This window comes from Heteronotia binoei, chromosome 8 (assembly GCF_032191835.1).
Source record: "Heteronotia binoei isolate CCM8104 ecotype False Entrance Well chromosome 8, APGP_CSIRO_Hbin_v1, whole genome shotgun sequence".
Lineage (NCBI taxonomy): Eukaryota > Metazoa > Chordata > Lepidosauria > Squamata > Gekkonidae > Heteronotia > Heteronotia binoei.
Genome location: NC_083230.1, coordinates 115912911 through 115935269, shown reverse-complemented (window position 1 = coordinate 115935269; position 22359 = coordinate 115912911). Strand labels below are relative to the sequence as shown.

At 47.0% G+C, this 22359-nt stretch overlaps 1 protein-coding gene across 14 annotated transcripts in view; it reads left to right on the top strand.

Moving 5' to 3' along the window:
* The first annotated feature begins 432 nt into the window (after window positions 1–432).
* Window positions 433–22359, top strand: part of CELF2 (CUGBP Elav-like family member 2) — a 554552-nt gene continuing 532625 nt past the window's right edge. For 3 of the 14 annotated variants that reach the window (XM_060245953.1, XM_060245952.1, XM_060245947.1), the window contains exon 1: window positions 436–724. In XM_060245953.1, coding sequence (XP_060101936.1) covers window positions 618–724 — 107 coding nt within the window. In that variant the 5' untranslated portion in view covers window positions 436–617. Of the gene's footprint in view, window positions 725–22359 lie in introns of all 14 variants that reach the window. The other 11 variants (XM_060245946.1, XM_060245945.1, XM_060245949.1 and 8 more) reach the window with 6 other exon arrangements.

The window sequence follows — 22359 nt, the reverse complement described above, 5'->3', positions numbered from 1 at the left end:
GGCCCCTAGATGAAAACTTTTTTTCCTCCCATTTTCTTGATCTAAGCTAGTAGATCCCCCAAAGCCTCTCAGCCTCGAATGCAGAAGGAACAAGGCAAAAAAAAAAATAAAAATCTCACACTGTGATTCTCCACATTGCAGGGGGAAAGCTCACCCCCTCTCCATTCTTCAAGGGTTCGAGAAGTTCTCTCCAAGTGAAACCATTAAAATGCTCGGAGGAACAACTGACGGCTTGTCAAGTCATGCAAATGAGACTTTCTGAATGCACTCCAAAGCAACAGACGCACTTCCCTGGTTTCCCTTCTGTACGTGTGTGTGTGTGTGTGTGTAGAGTTCCTCTCTTTTGGAGGGTCGTACATTCCTGTCCTTTTTAAAATGATAATGAGAAGAAGACGCTCGCGCCAGCCAGGGAAGAGGGAATGCAAACAAGACACCCCTATAGGCAGCCGAGTGCATTAATGTAAAATATGCCTCGACAACATAACTTGTCAGAGAGGATTATTTCTGTTCAGTGAATCTGCAGGGCCCCCCCCCTCCTCACTCCGCCGCTCAGCATCTGGCGAGAGACGAGAGAGGAGAAAGAGTAGCCATTAGTGAGCCTCGCTCCCGTGGCATTGATGTTTGAGTGCACTTCTGAACCGGCTTTTGTTTCAAAGATCGGTGCGAGAAGCATGCGCTGTCCCAAATCTGCTGTTACTATGAGAAATGAGGAGCTTCTTCTAAGGTAGGTGGGATGCCTCCTTTTGTTTCGAACGGGTGCTTTTCCCCAGTCGCCGGGGCCCTTTGTGACCCTCTCTTGCACTTGGTATCAAGCCCTCTTCTGCTGCTCTGATTTTGGAGAGGAAAGATGAGGAGGGTTGATTTATTATCGTTATTATTTTATGATAGGGATCTTGCTTTGTTTTGGTGGCATTTAGGAATCTCTAACCTCCAGTGGCACACATCCAGAAATGGGTAAAACCGGACAGGAAACGATTAAATTTAAAAAAAAAAAACCAACTCCTCCCCAAATCCGTAAGCATGTTCATGGGAGCTCTTCTCTCGCCTCCTTCATTATTATGCATTGGGCATGTACTACGTGTGGGGGGTTAAAAAAAAAGAAAAGAAAGGAAATGGGAGATTCCACAGTGGAGCCCGTGCACTAAATACCACTTCTCGTGTGCACTTGGGCTATGTAAACAAGCCTTTCCATGCTGAAGCTATATTGAACCCTTCGACTTTTTACGCAGGAGGGGGATAAATATGCATAACAGGGAAGAACGCGGATCAGTGTATTCCGAATGCTCCAGGGTGCAGCGAAGAATCCAGGGTTCACCGAGGTGGGGAGGAGAGCGAGCGCCAGAATTTGGCTCAAATTGGCACCCTAGTCTTTCTGGGGAGAACAAATGTAGCCTTTTGTCTGTTTTTGAGTCGACATTCGAGTGTGTGAATGCGTATATTTTGACCTGGGACGACAGAACAATGGAGCTGTCAAGCTAGTTCAAGATATGTCAGGGTGGCAGTATGAGTTTGTGAGTTTTTGTTTTAAAAAAAATATATACCCCACCCGTTAATTTCCTCTGGCCTTGTTCAGCTAGAGACTGTGATGCGAAGTGAGCTTCTGATGTTCTTGATCTCTTTAAAAAAAAAATCTGACAGCCGCTATCTAAGTTGTGGAGGGGTAGATAAGAAGGGTTACCTTGCCATTTTGCCGGTCAGAAGCAAATTTATTGATCGGTGTACCTGAACTTCCTTTTTCAAATTCTGGACAATGACCGAGTCTTGAAGACACGCGGTATCACATTTCAGTTTGCCCTGTTTCTCTGCTGTGATCTTAATATGGATCATTTGAACTTCCCTCTGCTGCTTGACAGAAGTGTTTGCTAAATTTTGATCTTAGGATTTTTTTTTTTAAAAAAAGCTGCTTTTAACATATGTCAGGACATCTGAGAGGTATAAGTGTCCCTACATGATTTTGGAAAACATAACCAGATAGTAAATATTCTCTTGAAAGCCTTTGCCTAGAGTTATAACAGTGAGGATCTCTCCAGTTGCAGCTGTGGTTCAAGTGTCTTGTAAAATACAGCTGTAGAAAGACATCTGATTGCCCAAGCGTTCCAAAATACAAGAATTATTTCTCCTTTCTGTGGGACTGGGTGTGCTCTGGCAACCCAGAAGGATAGTTTTCTGTGCGTGAGTCATGCCAAATTATTTTTTAAAAGAAAGTTAGTTGATTCAATCAGCAGTTGGAAGCATCCGACAGAAGTTTTCGACGGAAGTTTCTTTCGGGCATTGGGCTGTTATCGATGAAGGGAGATCTGTGTTTGAATTGTCACATTTCTGCCCGTACGTTGGTGGGCTGGAGATGGGTAGAGATGATGACTTGAGTCTGTATGTGCGGTCATTCCAAAACAACATTTCTGAATCTTGTGAACACGTGTTTGACGAAGAGGATCAGTGCTATGGATTTCAATGGGCGGGGGTAATCAGTGGCTGGATCACAGATCGCTATAGAGAAAGGTGTGGGGGATCGGGTTTTTTTCAGGAACACTGAAAAGATGGGTGTCACAGTTGTGGGAAGTTGCCTTTGTAGGGGTGTGTTTATCAGACAACGTGACCCCCCCCCCCCCCCAAAAAAGGAGATGAACTCTTAGAGTTCTGAAGCGGAACATGGATACCTCTCCTATGGGTGTTGTTAATATAAGGAAAATAAGCTTTAAGGTTCTGTACATAAGAATCAGGGCCTCCAACCCAATTAAAGATGGCTTTAACTCAAGTCATGCTGGTCACTGGGACAGCCAAGTCATAACTAAACCTCAACGGAATGTGGCCATGACTGACTTTTAGCTGGATTTGAGCATTCACAGACATTTTGAAATTGACTTCAGAGGGTGGTGACCGCTCAGCCCCCTATCAGCTCCCGAAGCAGGTGCCTTTCCATTGGTGTTCAAGGTCCATTAATCCCCCCTCCCCAGCAAGTGCCTGAAGGATCTCTTCTGTCCTGAGCTTTCGGAACGGGCTTCTTTTAATATTGACTTTCCCTTTCTTTATTTGAGCGTGTGTATCACAGCTGCTGTTTTCGTGTTCCCTTGCGGCTCTCTGGGGAGGAAGCATGAGAACGGTTCACTTCGGAGTAGATGTAAGCATAAGTTAATGCAAGGACGGCCTCTTTAGCATAAGGCCCGGTGAGCCACAGCTTCCAGCTGTCAGGGACTTGGTGAGCGGATTTTCGAGAACTGAACTTTCTTTAAACTTTATGCCTTGCAGGTGAATTTCTGCTGAACAGCCATGGTTGGTTTTTTGTATGTGTGCAAGCTCACGTGCATATGGTGAGGTGTGTGTTGTGCTTTCTGCATGTGTATTGTGTGTGCTGAGCAGTCAGATTGTACCCTGACAAGCCAAGATAGTTTTCCACATAGCAAAACGTTTGCACATCTCACTTGGTCAAGAAAAAACTTCGAGTGACCAAAGATTCTTAGAATTTGCATTTTGGAATGTTGTGGGATTTTTTTTTTAAAACCCTGTCTGTTTTTCATGGGTGTAGGTTTGGGGGTTTTTTTAAACAAGCATTGAGACTTTTTGTATTAGAACATAAGAACATAAGAGAAGCCATGTTGGATCAGGCCAATGGCCCATCCAGTCCAACACTCTGTGTCACATAGTGGCCAAAAAAATTATATATCTATATATATCGATAGATAGATAGATAGATAGATAGATAGATAGATAGATAGATAGATAGATAGATAGATAGATAGATAGACAGACAGACAGACAGACAGACAGACAGACAGACAGACAGACAGACAGACAGACACACACACACACTGTGGCTAATAGCCACTGAGGGACTTCTGCTCATATTTTTATCTAACCCCCTCTTGAAGAAACAAAACTCCTTCTTGGTAGATATTGACCTGATTGAAAGAGATGATTACACATCTCTCATTTATAGATGAGAGGAATCTGAGATTGAGAATGAGGGAAAACACAGCTTGCACAAGGATACCTGCTAACTTCATAGCTCAGGCCATATCTGACCCAAGATCTTCCTGGTTTGTGCCTGTTTGAACTGTATATGCTTTGCTGGAGTTTACATTAAGCACTTGAGTGTGTCCTGTATAGGAGAGCTTTTATGCTTGCTAAGGTTGAATTCTACACCATCTCAAGTAGTGAATGGTTATTATAAGAAGGTACCCTATTCAGAAAGTCTATGCTTATGTGCTTCTGGGTGAACTTATACACTGGAACGCTGTTTATTGGAATGCCCCTTTTCATCAAATGTGAGAGATTTGTGGGTTTTTCCATCCCAAGGTGGGATGTTAGGTCCATCAGCGGGAGAAAAATGGGGGAGTCTTTTGGCTGGGGTGGATTAGGAGGTGACATTGGTGGTTGCAGGCTTTTTTATATGTTATGCCGAATAGAACATCATACGTTATAATTCTTCAGCCCAGTGTGTGTGAATTCTAATGTGGTATGACTCAAAACCATATTAGTTAAATGAGTAGTATAATTTAAGTAAGTTAAGTAAGGAGTTACTTAACTTTAGGGATATTTAAATGTTAAATTCTTCATCCCTCTCTATCTCCACAGTATTTTGCAGTTAAAACACTTTTAAAATGGTTCCCTCTTCAAAGTTGAAACCAGTAAGCTATTGCACATTTTGTCTGGCCTAGCTGTTGTTCACTACCAGGGCTTTTTTGGGGGTAGGAAAAAAACAGCATGAACTCACTTGCATATAAGGCCACACGCCCTGATTTCACCATTGTTTCAAACAGGGCTTTTTTGTAGAAAATGCTCAACAGGAGCTTATTTGCATATTCGGCCACACCCCTGATATTACCATTGTTCCACACTGCTTTTTGCCGAAAAGGTCCAGCAGGAACTCATTTGCATATTAGGCCACACCCCCTGATGCCAAGCCCACTGGAACTACGTTCCTGCTCAAAAAAAAGGTCCTGCTCACTACATTTCATTCTTCAAAGTCCATTCCTCGAGAGCTGTTGTGCAGATAACTACTGCACAATAGCTATTGCAGAATAGTTATTGCAATCAGTTCTCTGTCTGGGCTATTGAATCCGCTGGTTATCGAGAGGTATTCTGTTCTTCACTGAGTGCCACTTCTGCCCTCCATAGACTTGCAATGAATACCTAAACCCCTGCTGCACGTTTGGGACTGTTACCCATAGACCAGAAGGGAGAATCCTTGCTTCTTACCAGTATGGAGAGGCTGTGTGGTGTAATGGTTTGAGGATTGTCGGAGTAGAATCGAGAAGGTTTGGATCCTCACCTCGCCAAGGAAGCTTGCTGCATGGCCTTAGCCAATCACACGCAGTCGCGGCTTGACCTACCGCACGGGGCTGTTGTGAGGATAAAATGGGAGAATGACATAGGCTGATTTTAGTCCCAGATGAGGTCAAAGATTTTATTTATTTATTTGGTTCATTTATATCCCGCCCTATCCCAAACAGGCTCAGGGCGGATCACATACAGGTAAAATCAACCAGATACAGTACAATGGAACCAATAAAAACTATAAAATCAATACATACAGTTAAACCAACGACATAGCCCAATACAGTATGACATAGACGGTGGGCTCATAGTACAGGTTAGGGTATAGTTAGCGGCCCAGATACCATAGTTCCGCTCACTGTGGGGGAGGATAGCTGATGGTATAGGCAATAGGGCAAAGGGCATCCGCCCGCCTCAGCCAAACATTTCACTCTTCAAAGTCCATTCCTCGATAGCTGTTGTGCAAATAACTACTGCCCAATAGCTATTGCACAATAGTTATTGCAATCAGTTCTCTGTCTGGGCTATTGAATCCGCTGGTTATCGAGAGGTATTTCTTTTTAATTGTTAAATTTAAAGTTTTATCTATTTATATTAATTGTGTGAAATGTTGTTAGCCGCCCTGAGCCGCCTAGGTGGGGAGGGCGGGATATAAATAAAATCTATTATTATTATTATTATTATTATTATTATTATTATTATTATGTTCTTCACTGAGTGCCACTTCTGCCCTCCAAGGACTTGCAGTGGCGGAACAGCTCCGTCTTACAGGCCCTCCGGAAAGGTAACAAATCCGATAGGGCCCGTATCTCCACAGGGAGCTGATTCCACCAGGTTGGGGCCAGGGCCGAAAAAGCCCTGGCCCTGTTCGAGGCAAGCGGACGTCTCTTGGGCCAGGGATAACCAAAAGATGTTGGTTGGCAGATCATAACTGCCTTCGGGGTATGAATGAAGTGTGCGTGCATCTGTCTTACTTCGCTGGATTTAGAAAGGTCTGACGCTGCTTAGAATTCTGTGAGAATTCTGTGAGCACTGTGAGCAAATGAGTTGTGCTCTGAGGGGTCCCTGATTCAGATCTTACCTCTGCCATAAATTCAACTCAGCAGTGCCAGCCTAAGCAGAGCTATTCTCTTCTAAGGCATTTAACGTCTGCGGTCTTAGAAGGGTTCAACTCTGCTTAGGGTCACGCTGTAAGCTGCCTCAGACAAGCTACTGTCTCTCAACCTGAGTCCCCCATCTGTACTATGTGTGATACATTTATTGTTTATATGTATGTATGTAATGGAAGGAAGGATCTGCTCCTCTCTAATATCTATGCAGTTTGGTTTGGTCTTATTGGGTGGAGCTCTTGTTTCAGTTTCCAGTTTCTGCTCGTTAGCTGAAGTTGTTGTTCGGAGTTGTCTCCTTGCAAACAGACAGCTGATGTTTTGAGCCCACTTGTCTCTGCTGAACGGACCTGAGAGGGGGTACCTGGGTGAGTCCTCTAATCTGGGGACCCACAGCCAAACAGGGACATTACAAGCACAAGAATAATATTAACCTACCTTATATGGCTGTTCAACAGTGGTAATCTTTACAGCAGCCATATAAGGTAAAGGTAGTCGCCTGTGCAAGCACCAGTCGTTTCCGACTCTGGGGTGACGTTGCTTTCACAACGTTTTCAAGGCAGACTTTTTACGGGGTAGTTTGACATTGCCTTCCCCAGTCATCTACACTTTCCCAGCAAGCTGGGTCCTCATTTGACCGACCTCAGAAGGATGGAAGGCTGAGTCAACCTCGAGCCGGCTACCTGAAAACCCAGCTTCCGCCAGTGATCGAACTCAGGTCGTGAGCAGAGCTTAGAACCGCAGTACTGCAGCTTTAACACTCTGCGCCACGGGGCTCTTAAAGGTAAAGGTAGTCCCCTGTGCAAGCACCAGTCGTTTCCGACTCTGGGGTGACATTGCTTTCACAACGTTTTCACGGCAGACTTTTTACGGGGTGGTTTGCCATTGCCTTCCCCAGTGTAGGTCAATATTATCCTTGTACCATTGTATTATTGTGCTTTGAACACTGAGGCCCTGTTCAAACGCACAGTATAATCAGATGTCGCTGCTGTTTTCTTCCAGATTTAAAGTGGCTGATCACAGAGCAACATCTGCCTCTCGGTATTAACTTGTGGTAGCCCACCCCCCCAATCCTTCTCAGAACTGGATTATTTTGTTACCTGCTCCTTTGCGGTGTTTTTTGAGTCCTCTGGTTTCACCTCGTAGTTTTCTCTGTCTGGATAGTTCTACTGCGATATTAACCAGCTTCCGGATGTCTAAAGGCTGTCCCAGAGCAAAAGGAGCCTCAGTCATCTGGTTTACGGTAGCCATTTTTTTTTTTTTTTACTACTACTTAGCAATATGCGCATAACCACATAATGTTTTTATGTATGCGCATAATGCACATAATGCGCACATGCGCATAATAGTGGAAGAAAGAAAGAACTGCATGGTGCCGTCGTGTGGATGGCAGAAGACGGTTTCACCGCGAAGTGATTCGAATTGCAGTATGGCAGTCTGATCAATATCAAAGATATTCGGAACAGAAACGGGTCAGTTTAACACAGACTCAACACGCTGTGTGAACAGGGCCTGAAACTCCTCTATAAATGCTAAGTATCGTTATTATCTCCTCTCTTTGAGTAGCTGCTCAGCCGTGACATGGCTTCTGTAACAACATGAGGCTGTATTGAGTTCAGGTGCCATTATCTTTAGGTACAATTATGTGAAAACAGTCCCCAAATTGAAACATGCCTACTATTCCCTTATCTGTGCTCTCAAGACAGGCTTTCAGTCTTTCCTCTCTCACCCACGTGTCTCCCGCCCTGGGAACAAACACCGGTTGTAAAATGATTGTCTACTTTACACAGATGTGCTGCTAAAATCTGAAGCTCTCACACTCGGAAATAATTTTGCATTTGCTCTGACCAGCAGTGCCGGATTAAACCCCAAAGGGGCCCCTAGGCAGTCAAATCTCAGGGGGGCCCTCACAAATTATCTCAAGAGTCGGAGCACCCGCCCCACTGCCCGCAGGCACCTTCTCAAAAGCCCCGTTAACAAACTGTGGGGGAGAGGCAAACTTGGCAATGACGCCAGCAGCAGCCACACCAGGCAAGACGGGCAAAGAGCAGCTCAGTTGCTGGTTGTACATGCAGGCTGGGAGGGCTGCAAGCAGGGGGAAAGCCAGCCCAGGGCCCCTAAAGGCGTGGGGCCCATAGGCCAGTGCCTACTTGTCCTAATTGTTAATCCAGCCCTGCTGACCAGGGTAGCCCAGGCAAGCCCGATCTCGACAGATCTCGGAAGCTAAGCAGCATTGACTCTGGCAAGTACTTGGAAGGGAGAACTTCTTGGAATACCAGAGCATGGAGGCAGAGGCAGGCTTTGTTCAGACAGCTCCGTGAATATCCTCCAGGCCTAAAGTAGAGGTCAGTCACCAGAGTTGCCATGACTTCCAGGGTCTGTCTCTCTCTCTCTCACACACACACACACACACACAAATACTGGAGAGAGAGACAGAGAGAAATACACACCTCTGATGTAGCCAATCCTCCAAGAGCTTACAAGGCTCTTTTTTTGTAAGCTCTTGGAGGATTGGCTACATTAGGGGTGAGTGGCCTAAGATGCAAAGGAGCTCCTGCTAGAATTCCACTCCTGCACTTTAACCATATTGATCAGGCCAGTGGCCCATTCCGTCCAACACTCTGTGACACACAGTGGCCAAATCCCAGATGCCATCAGAAGCTCCACCAGCAGGGCCAGAACTCCAGAAGCTCTCCCACTGTTGCCCCTAAAACACGGTGTCTTTGCATAAATCCAACGCTGTGTAATGGAGATTCTTGGGTTCTACTAGCAAAATAACTTTTTTTCCAGCGGTTGAACAAGACTACTGAACAGCTGTCTCTTTTCTTTTCACTCTGAACGTTGTCCTCTCCAGTTGCATCAACAGGCTTTCCCCCCCTGTCTCATGAAATAAAAATCTGTTCTGCCATTAGAATGCCCCTGGTTCCCTCTCCACATTCCTCTGTTATCAAATTTAAACTTATACAATTGCAAGTTAGACTCGGGGAGGGGGGGGGCTGCAGAACTCCCCTCTCCCTGCAAAGAAAAAACGCTGAATTAATATTCATATATGGGCCTTCTACTTCCAAGCATAACTTGCACTTGGCTACTTAAGAAGTCATTCAGGAGTGAATCAATAGTAATTACTGTAATCAGAAGGGCTAATTAGCTGACGATGCCGCAGATGGAAAGTTCATTGCTTTGCAGACCCAAAAACACCTAAGCTGATGAAGCCGGGAGGCAAAGGGAGGGGGCTGCTAATGGAGAGGCTTCACTTTGGATCTGCTGAATAAAGTACCTGCTCTTTATGGGGAGCAGTCGTGGTGTGAACCTTGGATAAGCATAATGCTGTCTTGGCAGCACTTATTGTGCTGGTGCTGGGAGTGTGTATCCATGAGCACAGTGTCAGTAGCCGTACTTACAAGCCTTTGCGGTTTGTCGAATGGTCTTTTACACACAGCTCTGTGTAGACAACGCCATATTTGTCTCCACTGTAAATGACTGATCAAGGCCTTGGCCTCTAGTGCTCTGATACTGGACCTTGTGTGAGACAAGATACTGGACGAGATGGACCACTGGTCTGATCCAGCAGGGCTCTTCTTGTGTTCTTAGGATGCTGGACTAGATGGACCCCTGGTCTGATCCAGCAGGGCTCTTCTTATGTTCTTAGGATGCTGGACTAGATGGACCACTGGTCTGATCTTGCAGAGTTCTTCTTGTGTTCTTAGGATGCTGGAACACATGGACCCCTGGTCTGATCCATCAGGGCTCTTCTTATGTTCTTAGAATTCTGGACTAGATGGACCACTGGTCTGATCCAGCTGGGCTCTTCTGATGTTCTTTGGATGCTGGACTAGATGGACCACTGGTCTGATCCATCAGGGCTCTTCTGATGTTCTGAAGATGCTGGACTAGATGGACACCTGGTCTGATCCATCAGGGTTCTTCTGATGTTCTTAGAATTCTGGACTAGATGAACCACTGATCTGATCCAGCAGGGCTCTTCTGATGTTCTTAGGATGCTGGACTAGATGGACCACTGGTCTGATCCAGCAGGGCTCTTCTGATGTTCTGAAGATGCTGGACTAGATGGACACCTGGTCTGATCCATCAGGGCTCTTCTGATGTTCTTAGAATTCTGGACTAGATGAACCACTGATCTGATCCAGCAGGGCTCTTCTTATGTTCTTAGGATGCTGGGCTAGATGGACCGCTGGTCTGATCCAGCAGGGCTCTTCTGATGTTCTTAGGATGCTGCACTAGATGGATTGCTGATCTGATCCAGCAGGGCTCTTCTGATGTTCTTAGGATGCTGGACTAGATGGACCACTGGTCTGATCCAGCAGGGCTCTTCTGATGTTCTGAAGATGCTGGACTAGATGGACACCTGGTCTGATCCATCAGGGTTCTTCTGATGTTCTTAGAATTCTGGACTAGATGAACCACTGATCTGATCCAGCAGGGCTCTTCTGATGTTCTTAGGATGCTGGACTAGATGGACCACTGGTCTGATCCAGCAGGGCTCTTCTGATGTTCTGAAGATGCTGGACTAGATGGACACCTGGTCTGATCCATCAGGGCTCTTCTGATGTTCTTAGAATTCTGGACTAGATGAACCACTGATCTGATCCAGCAGGGCTCTTCTTATGTTCTTAGGATGCTGGGCTAGATGGACCGCTGGTCTGATCCAGCAGGGCTCTTCTGATGTTCTTAGGATGCTGCACTAGATGGATTGCTGATCTGATCCAGCAGGGCTCTTCTGATGTTCTTAGGATGCTGGACTAGATGGACCACTGGTCTGATCCAGCAGGGCTCTTCTGATGTTCTGAAGATGCTGGACTAGATGGACACCTGGTCTGATCCAGTAGGGCTCTCCTTATGTCCTTAGGATGCCCGACTAGATGGACCATTGCTCTGATCCAGCAGGGCTCTTCTGATGTTCTTAGGATGCTGGACTAGATGGACCACTGGTCTGATCCAGCAGGGCTCTTCTGATGTTCTTTCAGTGCACATGGAATAGGATTTTGCTATGTCTGTTTTTCCCTCTTCTACTGAATCACTACCTTCAGGTTTACTATTCATTGTCAGTTGATAATATTACTTCCTACAAAAGAATCACCGGGAAGGTATGCAGTTCCAGGGGAAAACACATGCTTTGGGTTTAATCCCTGGCATCTCCAGTTAAAGGATCTGAGATATTAAGGTACTGAGACGCACCTCTTTTTCTCTCTTGGAAAGCGCTCTCCGGTAGGCTTCCCAAGCCTCCCGCCCTGGCGGGAGAATACTGGATTTTCAGCCTCTTTTCCCGCTTTCCATAACTCTGGAAGCGGGGGGAGGAGGGGGGAATGGCGCCAAGGAGCATTAGCGTCGTCCGGGGAGGAGGTGCTGAGCCTGGCAAGGGAATCTTGAGAAGGGAGGCTGGCTCGCCAGCGAGCGGGTGGAGGTGGCTGCCGAACGCAGGCGGGTCTTGACGGACTCCAATGCCCGATGCTTCTCCTCCTCCCTTCCCTTCCCACCCAGCCCCGTTGCAGCAGCCGTTCTTCCTTTTCGCAAGCTGCTTCCCGCGCCCAGTCAGCTGGCTGGGGGGGGGGGGGGGAGGAGAGAAGCCCCGCCTGCAAAGGACCATGTGCCTTTGCACCTCCGGAGGCTTGATTGCAAGGCTCCACTTTGGGATGGTGTGACTGCTGCTGTAAAGAAGCTGGCAGCAACTCGTGAGTAGAAAGGCCAGTCCCTCGCTTCAGTTGCCAGAAAGGGGGGGGGGAGGAGGAGAGGGAAACGTCTTCATTATTCCCTATGTGGAGATCAATTCTCATAGGGTATAATGGGGAATTAATCTGGAGGTTTTGGGGGCTCTGGGGGAGCTGTTTTTTTGAGGTAGAGGCACCAAATTTTCAATATAGTATCTAGTGCCTCTCCCCAAAGTACCCTCCAAGTTTCAAAACGATTGGACCAGGGGGTCCAATTCTATGAGCCCCAAAAGAAGGTGCCCCTATTCTTTGTTATTTCCTATAGAAGGAAGACATTTTAAAAAGTGTGCTGTCCCTTTAAATGTGATGGCCAGAACTCTCTTGGAGTTCAATTATGCTTGTCACACCCTTGTTCTTGGCTCCGCCCCAATGTCTCCTGGCTCCACCCCCAAAGTCTCCTGGCTCCACCCCCAAAGTCCCCAGATATTTCTTGAATTGGACTTGGCAACCCTACTCTCCGGTCACATGGACCAGTGCTCTGACAATATATGTTTATCTCATACATTATTGTTGATGGTATTTTTATTACTCTGTGCCATGTGACTGTGGAAGCATATGTACAACCAGGGTTTTTTTTTCTAGCAGGACCTCCTTTGCATATTAGGCCACACCCCCCTGATGCAGCCAATCCTCCTGGAGCTCTCAGTAGGCCCTGTACAAAGAGCCCTGTAAGGAATTCTAGCAGGACCTCCTTTGCCTATTAGGCCACACACCCCTGATGGAGCCAATCCTCCTGGTGCTCACAGCAGGCCCTGTACAAAGAGCCCTGTAAGGAATTCTAGCAGGACCTCCTTTGCATATTAGGCCACACCCTCCTGATGTAGCCAATCCTCCTGGAGCTTCCAGCAGGCCCTGTACGAAGAGCCCTGTAAGGAATTCTAGCAGGACCTCCTTTGCCTATTAGGCCACACACCCCTGATGCAGCCAATCCTCCTGGAGCTTACAGTAGGCCCTGTACAAAGAGCCCTGTAAGGAATTCTAGCAGGACCTCCTTTGCCTATTAGGCCACACACCCCTGATGCAGCCAATCCTCCTGGAGCTTACAGTAGGCCCTGTACAAAGAGCCCTGTAAGGAATTCTAGCAGGACCTCCTTTGCCTATTAGGCCACACCCCCCTGATGCAGCCAATCCTCCTGGAGCTTACAGTAGGCCCTGTACAAAGAGCCCTGAAAGGAATTCTAGCAGGACCTCCTTTGCCTATTAGGCCACACACCCCTGATGTAGCCAATCCTCCTGGAGCTTACAGCAGGCCCTGTAAGAAGAGCCCTGAAAGGAATTCTAGCAGAACCTCCTTTGCTGATTAGGCCACACACCCCTGATGGAGCCAATCCTCCTGGTGCTCACAGCAGGCCCTGTACAAAGAGCCCTGTAAGGAATTCTAGCAGGGCCGCCTTTGCATATTAGGCCACACCCTCCTGATGTAGCCAATCCTCCTGGAGCTTTCAGTAGGCCCTATACGAAGAGCTCTGTAAGGAATTCTAGCAGGACCTCCTTTGCCTATTAGGCCACACCCTCCTGATGTAGCCAATCCTCCTGGAGCTTCCAGCAGGCCCTGTATGAAGAGCCCTGTAAGGAATTCTAGCAGGACCGCCTTTGCATATTGGGCCACACACCCCTGATTATTATTATTATTATTATTATTATTATTATTATTATTATTATTATTATTATTATTATTATTATTATTATTATTATTATTATTATTACTTTCCATTTATATCCCGCCCTCTCCGGAAGCGGACTCAGGGCGGCTCACAACATCATAAAATACAATCAATCCATAAAACATATAAAACCATAATTTACATATATCAACTTTAAAACCATTCTATGGCGCTATTTCAGTACAATATAGGCGGTATCGAATTCTCGACTGTGATTGCCAGCATTCTGTAAGATGTCCGGCGGCAGCCCTTTTTCAAACCGCAAAAGCTTGTTTAAATAATTCGGTCTTACAGGCCCTGCGGAACGCAGACAAATCCCGCAGAGCCCTTACGGCTTCTGGAAGGGTGTTCCAAAGTTCTGGTGCTGCCACCGAAAAAGCCCTGGATCTCGTCACACACCGCCTGGCTTCTTTTGGGCCAGGGGCAGACAACAGATTTTTTGTCCCTGATCGCAGTGCTCTCTGGGGGATATATGGGGAAAGGCGGTCCCGTAGATAGGCAGGTCCCTGACCATAAAGGGCTTTGAAGGTTAATACCAACACCTTGAAGTGAACTCGGTACACAACAGGCAACCAGTGCAGCTCCCTCAGCACTGGCTGAATGTGCTCCCATCGCGGCAGCCCCATTAACAGTCGTGCCGCAGCATTCTGCACTAGTTGTAGTCTCCGGGTTAGCGTCAAGGGTAGCCCCATGTAGAGAGCATTACAGTGATCTATTCTTGAGGTGACCGTAGCATGGATTACCGTCGCTAAGTCGTTGTGCTCCAGGTAAGGGGCCAGCTGCCGCGCTCGCCGAAGATGGAAAAAGGCAGATCTAACCGTGGCTGCTACCTGGGCCTCCATTGTAAGGGAGGACTCAAGAAGCACGCCTAAGCTCTTGGCCTTAGGGACCGGTATTAATGGTACCCCGTCAAGAGCCGGCAGCTGGATCTCTCCCCCCGGACCGCCTGTTGTACCCCCAGACTGATGTAGCCAGTCCTCCTGGAGCTTACAGTAGGCCCTGTACGAAGAGCCCTGTAAGGAATTCTAGCAGGACCTCCTTTGCCTATTAGGCCACACACCCCTGATGTAGCCAATCCTCCTGGAGCTCTCAGTAGGCCCTGTACGAAGAGCCCTGTAAGGAATTCTAGCAGGACCTCCTTTGCCTATTAGCTTACAGTAGGCCCTGTACAAAGAGCCCTGTAAGGAATTCTAGCAGGACCTCCTTTGCCTATTAGGCCACACACCCCTGATGCAGCCAATCCTCCTGGAGCTCTCAGTAGGCCCTGTACGAAGAGCCCTGTAAGGAATTCTAGCAGGACCTCCTTTGCCTATTAGGCCACACCCCCCTGATGTAGCCAATCCTCCTGGAGCTCTCAGTAGGCCCTGTACAAAGAGCCCTATAAGGAATTCTAGCAGGACCTCCTTTGCATATTAGGCCACACACCCCTGATGTCGCTTACAAAAAAGAGCCTTCTAAGCTCTTGGAGGATTGGCTTACATCAGGGGTGCGTGGCCTAATGTGCAAAGGAGCTCCTGCTAGAATTCTACCCCTGGAAATTAGTTGTAATTCCGGGAGATTTCCAGGCCCCACCTGGAGACTGGAAACCTGTGTTCTTAGGGAGAGACACTAGAAGGGGTCTCACACATTTCAAAAAAGCACAACACCGATGCAGGAAGGTGTAAATAATGCTTTGAATGAAAGCAGCCCTCCAAGAGGGGGTCTATAATATAGTGGGTTCAAAGCATTGCAGAGACAAGATCATAGTGAGGACAGCTCTTTATTAAGGGAAGCATGGTGAAGGCTGCGCCCAACAAAGACTGACTAAGGGCCTATATACAACTCTAATCTCCCACGCTAGCCTGCCATTGGTTCATTCAAACAGGCAGGGGTCTGTGATTGGTGCAGGGTGGCAGGTATTTGGATCCCACTACCCATTGTTATACAGTCCCCAAGCTCTGCTCTCCTGGCTCCAATGAGCTGGCAGGAAGTACATACTTTAAGGCACATACATAACAGGGTCGTACTTATCTCTCCCCACCGAAACTTAAACATCATCTTCCCATTTTCTTTGAGCACACAGTCTGGAAGGGGGGAAAGGGAGGGAGTTGAACACTGTGGGGGGGGGAGGGGAGGGAAACGCCACAGTTCCTCTTTTCCCAGGGCATCGTTCCTAGATGATCCAGCGCCCGGTTGCCGTTTCTCTTTTGCCATCGCTTCCTCATGACCGTTTTACTGCTTCCAACACATTGACACATTATGTCAGCTGTAGAAAAGGTAACTGGAAATGGCAGCTGGCAAGAGAGCGTGTCGCCATGCCCGGAATGACATGGATTATCAGGACAGCGGGAGGGGCTGGCACAGCGGCCTGTTTCTTCCTGACCCGCAGAACTATTCGTTGTTGTGAGGGGGGATGAGTCAGTGGAGGTTGTAAATCTCAGCCTGCTGGCTTCCCCAGAGAGGAGATAAACAGAAATTACCCTTTAAGCACTACCGGTGTGGTAAATTTCACAGGGGTATTTTCCCCTTGGGATTTCCTGCCTTCCTCATCTCCTCTGTTCTTCTCTCAGTTAGGGATGAGAGAATATTCTGTACATTGACGCCTTGAAGACCAACGAAGTTTCATTCTGTGTGCGAGCTTTTGTGTGGATGTACACTTCTTCAGATACCTGACGAAGTGTAAAGCTAGTAAAGGTAAAGTGTGCCTAGTTAGTGTGTGAGAAACCACTCTTAGAAGGTGCTACTAGCTTCAAATCCAGCACAAGTAGGGGTGTTCCTAAAATTTAAATCTCTGCGGTTTTAACGATGACGACATTGGATTTATATTCCACCCTTCACTCTGAATTTCAGAGTCTCAGAGCAGCTCACAGTCTCCTTTATTTCCCTCCCCCACAACAAACACCCTGTGAGGTGGGTGGGACTGAGAGAACTTTCACAGAAGCTGCCCTTTCAAGGACAACTTTGCAAGAGCTATGGCTGACCCAAGGCCATTCCAGCAGCTGCAAATGGAGGAGTGAGGAATCAAACCCGGTTCTCCCAGATAAGAGTCCGCACACTTAACCAATGTACCAAACTGACTCTCCGAATATAACCAGAAGACCCCTAATTCTGTTCAGTTCTTGTTCATCCCTGTGGTTTCTCCTCACACCATTTTGCAACAGTTTCTCCCTACGAGTATTACCTTTACCTTTTACCTTACGTACAAAAGCTTATATTCAGAATAAAACCTGGTTGGTCATCAAGGTGCCCCAGACTCAAACTTTGATCTGGTGCTTCAGACCAACATGGCTACCCACCTGAACCTATTCTGTATGTTGTTTCCTTTTTATATTTGTATCTTCCCCCCCTCTCCCAATGATTTCAGTTGTCCACTTTTTGACATTAGTGTGGTAGACTCCTCCATATCATGAAACTGCCTTGTATTGGTTTAGTACACACTTTAACAGGGGTGGAATTCTAGCAGGAGCTCCTTTACGTATTAGGCCACACACCTCTGATGTAGCCAATCCTCCAAGAGCTTACAAGGCTCTTTTTTGTAAGCTCTTGGGAGATTGGCTACATTAGGGGCGTGTGGCCTAAGATGCAAAGGAGCTCCTGCTAGAATTCCACTCCTGCAGTTTAACCATGTGATGTAGGGTCGTTTTGATGCCTTCCAGATTTGTATGAGTGCTGATTTGCAGACGCGAAAATCATGTTGGAGAAAACAAATATACATTTTTGCAGGGGTGGGGCAGGAAATTGTCACAAAACAGAGTGGGGAGAACCACAGGGATAAACATGAACTGGACGGAATGGGGGTCTTCTGTTTAAAACCGCAGAGATTCAAATTTTAGGAGCACCTCTACTTGTGCTGGATTTGGATCTAGTCGCACCTTATAAGGGTGGCTTCTCACACACAATATAGGCCAGGGGTGGAGAAACTGTAGCTCGGGAGCCACATGTAGCTCTTTCATACATATTGTGCGGCTCTTGAAGCTGCCATCACCCTATCAGCCAGTTTGGAGAAGGGATTTCTCTCTTTAAATCACTTCTCCAAGCCAAGCCAGATGGCGACTTGGAGAATGCATTTAAAGTTAAAACTGCTTTCTTTCCACCTCCCCCTCCCTCCTCCCTTCCCCATCCATTCGCCTCCCTTCCTTGTGGCTCTTAAACAATTGAAGAAGAAGATATTGGATTTATATCCCACCCTCCACTCAAGAGTCTCAGAGCGGCTCACAATCTCCTTTACCTTCCTCCCCCACAACAGACACCCTGTGAGGTGGGTGGGGCTGGAGAGGGCTCTCTCAGCAGCTGCCCTTTCAAGGACAACCTCTGCCAGAGCTATGGCTGACCCAAGGCCATGCCAGCAGGTGTAAGTGGCGGAGTCGGGACTCAAACCCGGTTCTCCCAGATAAGAGTCCGCACACTTAACCACTACACCAAACTGGCTCTCTGATATTTGTGTCTTGTGGCTCTCAAACATCTGATATTTACTCTATGTAGCTCTTACGTCAAGCAAGTTTGGCCACCCCTGATATCGGCACACTTCCAATCTGCCTTCAGTGCACTTTGAAACGGGATTTTACTGTGAGAAATGGCCAAACCCACTTGCAAATGGTCTCCGGAGCTGACTTGACACTGCATTATTTAGCATGTGTGAAAGTGCATTAGACAGGTGGAATTCTAATTGCAGCTCCTTTGCATATTACGCCACACCTCCTGATGTAGCCAATCCTCCAAGAGTTTACAAAAAAGAGCCCTGTAAACTCTTAGAGGATTGGCTACATCACGGGGTTGTGGCCTAATATGCAAAGCAGCTCCTGCTGGAATTCCACCCCTGGCTTTAGAGACCAATAAGATTTTAAGGGAATAAGACTGCGAGACTCAAAGCTCCCTTCAAGCTCCGACTGTGCTTTTCTGAGGTGTTACTGTACTCGAATCGAACTCTTTTACCGAAGACTTCGGAAACTACTTGTGATACAGATGAACTCTGATGAAACTCAATGCTCCTAACTCAGGTTGACGTAAGTTGTACGTTGACGCTTGCTGATAAGTAAAAGTTGATAAGCAGAAGTTGGTGTCAAGACAGATGCCCCACGAGTCAGGAAGTCCAAACCTAACCTCTGTCACGAACTTACGCACGCTGCTTTCTCAGTCTTCGTTTTCTATCCCCACCCCCAGAGAGCTCGGCATAGGGCTGCCAATCCCCAGGTGTGAAACCAAGCAAAAACGGTGAAATGATTAACGAAAAAAACTCAATGCGCAATTTAATAATCTTATTGCAAAATATTTTCAAGAGAAAAACATACTAACTAAATTACAGTTACTTAAAGATATACAACGCAAGAGATCATAATATCAAAAATTCATCCTAACTGCAATCAAGTAACAATTGACAATACTGTTGAAGTTTCCTTACTTCATTTATTCGATAACATCAGTTTCCAATTTCTTAAAAACCCACGACGGTTCACCCGTTTCAGCGGGCTGAATTAGTGCTGGTGCTCCAGATATAATTCCACAGGAAAAGTTTCTCTGTTTTCAAGATGCTTCTTCAGTCTTGCCAAATTTCAGGCTTCCAATATTCATACGAGAACTTGAAGTTGAAGTGGGTATACAGCAAGCCTCGGACCGGAATGCGCCTTTACTTCTGTTTCTGGGAAAAAAACAGATGATGGATGAATCTTTTGTGATATGACTCCCTTGCGTTTCTCCTTCAGCTTGGGGAGGGACGGTGGCTCAGTGGTAGAGCATCTGCTTAGGAAGCAGAAGGTCCCAGGTTCTTTCCCTGGCATCTCCAAAAAAGGGTCCAGGCAAATAGGAGTGAAAAACCTCAGCTTGAGACCCTGGAGAGCCGCTGCCAGTCTGAGAAGACAATACTGACTTTGATGGACCGAGGGTCTGATTCAGTATAAGGCAGCTTCATATGTTCATATGAATGGATAGATAATCTCATAGACTGTGCTGCAATGGCTAGAGTGTTAGATTGTGCATTTATTTGTCTACTACATTTTTCTCCCTCTCATCTTCCAAGGAGCTTAGGGTATCCGACACAGGTCCTTTGCTTTTAACCACACAACAGCCCTGTAAGGTAGCCTAGGTTGAGAGAATGGCTGGCCCAGGATAATCAAATAAGATCCACAGCAGAGATTTGAACTCAGGTTTCCCTGGTCCTAATCCAACAATAGAATCATAGAATTGGAAGGGGCCATACAGGACATCTGGTCCAACCCTTTTCTCAACGCAAGAACAGCCTAGACCATCCCTGAGAAGTGTTTGTCCAGCCGCTGCTGAAAGACTGCCGGTTAGGAGGAGCTCACTACCCCCCTAGGGAGCTGATTTCACTGTGGAAGAGAGTACAGAAACTGAGGCCTTCCCCTGAGGTTGCCTCCTGGCTCTGGGATTTAGAGGATTATTGTGTCTGACTGTGGAGGTTCCCTTCAGCTACCATAGCTAGTAGCCATTGACAGACTGATCCTCCGTGAATCTATCTAAACTCTTTTGAAAGCTGTCTATTCCTGTAGCCATCACTACATCCTCTGGTATTTGAAGAAGTGAGCAGTGACTCATGAAAACCCATAACCTGCCACAAATTCTGTTGGTCTTTAAGGTGCTACTGGACTTCTGCTCCTTTCTGCTGCTACAGACAGACTTACATGGCGGACCCATCTTGATCTGTCTTTTCTGGCAGCTAATTCCACACTGTAATCCCGCAGTTTGGCCAGCAAATTCCACATTCATAGAATCATAGAGTTGGAAGGGACCATAGAGCAGGAAACTCACAAATACCTCCCCCTAAATTCACAGGATCCTCATTGCTGTCAGATGTCCATCTAGCCTCTGTTGAAAAACCTCCGAGGAAGGAGAGCCCACCACCTCCCGAGGAAGCCTGTTCCACTGAGGAACCGCTCTAACACTCAGGAAGTTCTTCCTAATGTTGAGCTGGAAACTCTTCTGATTTAATTTCAACCCACTGGTTCTGGTCCTTCCTTCTGGGGCCGCAGAAAACAATTCCACGCCATCCTCTATAGGACAGCCCTTCAAAAACGTGAAGATGGTGATCCTATCACCTCTCAGCCGCCTCCTCTCCAGGCTAAACACGCCCAGCTCATTCAACCTTTCTTCATAGGACTTGGTCTCCAGACCCCTCACCATCTTTGTCGCCCTCCTCTGGACCCGTTCCAGCTTGTCTATTTCCTTCTTAAAATGTGGTGCCCAAAACTGAACACTACTCCAGGTGAGGTCTTACCAGAGCAGAGTAAAGTGAGTAAAGAGATACCATCACCTCACGTGATCTGTAAAGCAGTATTTCCTTGTGTCCATCCAGAAGCTACTGTCCATCAGCTTCATTGGATGCCCTCGAGTTCTAGCCTTTGGGGAGAGGGAGTTTCCAGTTACAGAGACATTGCAGGGGGGGGATCCAGTTAAGGACATGCAGAGACCCCCCCCCCCCCCCAAAGAGGGTTTCTTGTCAAAACTCAGTATCCTCAAATTCTCTTTGATGTTCTGCCAGAGCAGGCACCTGCCTCTTCTTTTTAGGTGAAATTTGCTGGTGATCCTATCCTCTGAAGCGTGGCCTGATGCTCCCAGAAAGATAGCAATGCATGCATCACCTGAATTTCACACCCCATCAGTTTCACGTGCACAATGGAATAACACACAGGAAGAATCGTGAGTTCTTTTTTTAAACAAAAAATCAAGCGTGTCCATGTTTCTCTATTTTTCTCCCTTTTTTGAAGAGAAGTGCTAAAACGTCCCTACTCCTTTGAGGTTTGATCCTGTTTCTATCTTTTTCATTCTCCCTCCTCTATTTGAGGTATTCGACATTTCCAAAAAGCACTTATGAATGATAACCTACTGATCTGCTCGCTTGGGAACCTGCTTAAGGTGATGGAGATGTTTACCCGCCATCCTTCTGGTGTCTTTTGGGTCAACACTGTTTTCTGTTAACCACTCATGGCGTGGAAAAAAGAGCTATCTTTCCAATGCTCTGAGATGGCATTTTAGGGGACTAGGAAAAGGGATATCATCGTAACCACGCCTCGGATTCAGCGGGAGCTCACAGGAGTGCAGCTCTTGAACCTTTCTGAGAGTTCCACCTCCTCCTTCCCACCTTGTCCATTGAATAGTAGGTGCAGCTGCATAACAATCCCTGGATGAGCTCCACCACCTATATTTCTACAAAACGACCCCTGATCGTAACCCACTGTGGGAAAGAATGCAACTCCGTGGGAACACACATTTTGTGTGCAAAAGGGCCTACGTTCAGTTCCCAGCACTAAAAAGGATCTTAGACTGGGCCAGGCAGAGTTCCCAGGACCCCCCTCTCCTCCACCCCTAGGCCATCTCTGATTTGAATAGGAGCTCTCTAAGGGATGCCGGAGCCATGAGGAGGAGGAGGCAGGCAGTGGGAAACCACCACTGAACGTCTCTTGCCTTGGAAACCCCACCAGGGGTTGCCATAAGTCAGCTGTGACTTGACTGCACTTTCTACCACCATCACCAACAGGACAGACTGCCAAAGCTGCCCTGTTGCTGGGGCTGTCATGGCTCCACTCCCCCTGCTCCATCCAGGTGAGTCCTGCCGCTAGGACCAGGGTGTGTTCACCAGGCAGGTCCCTGACAGGTCGC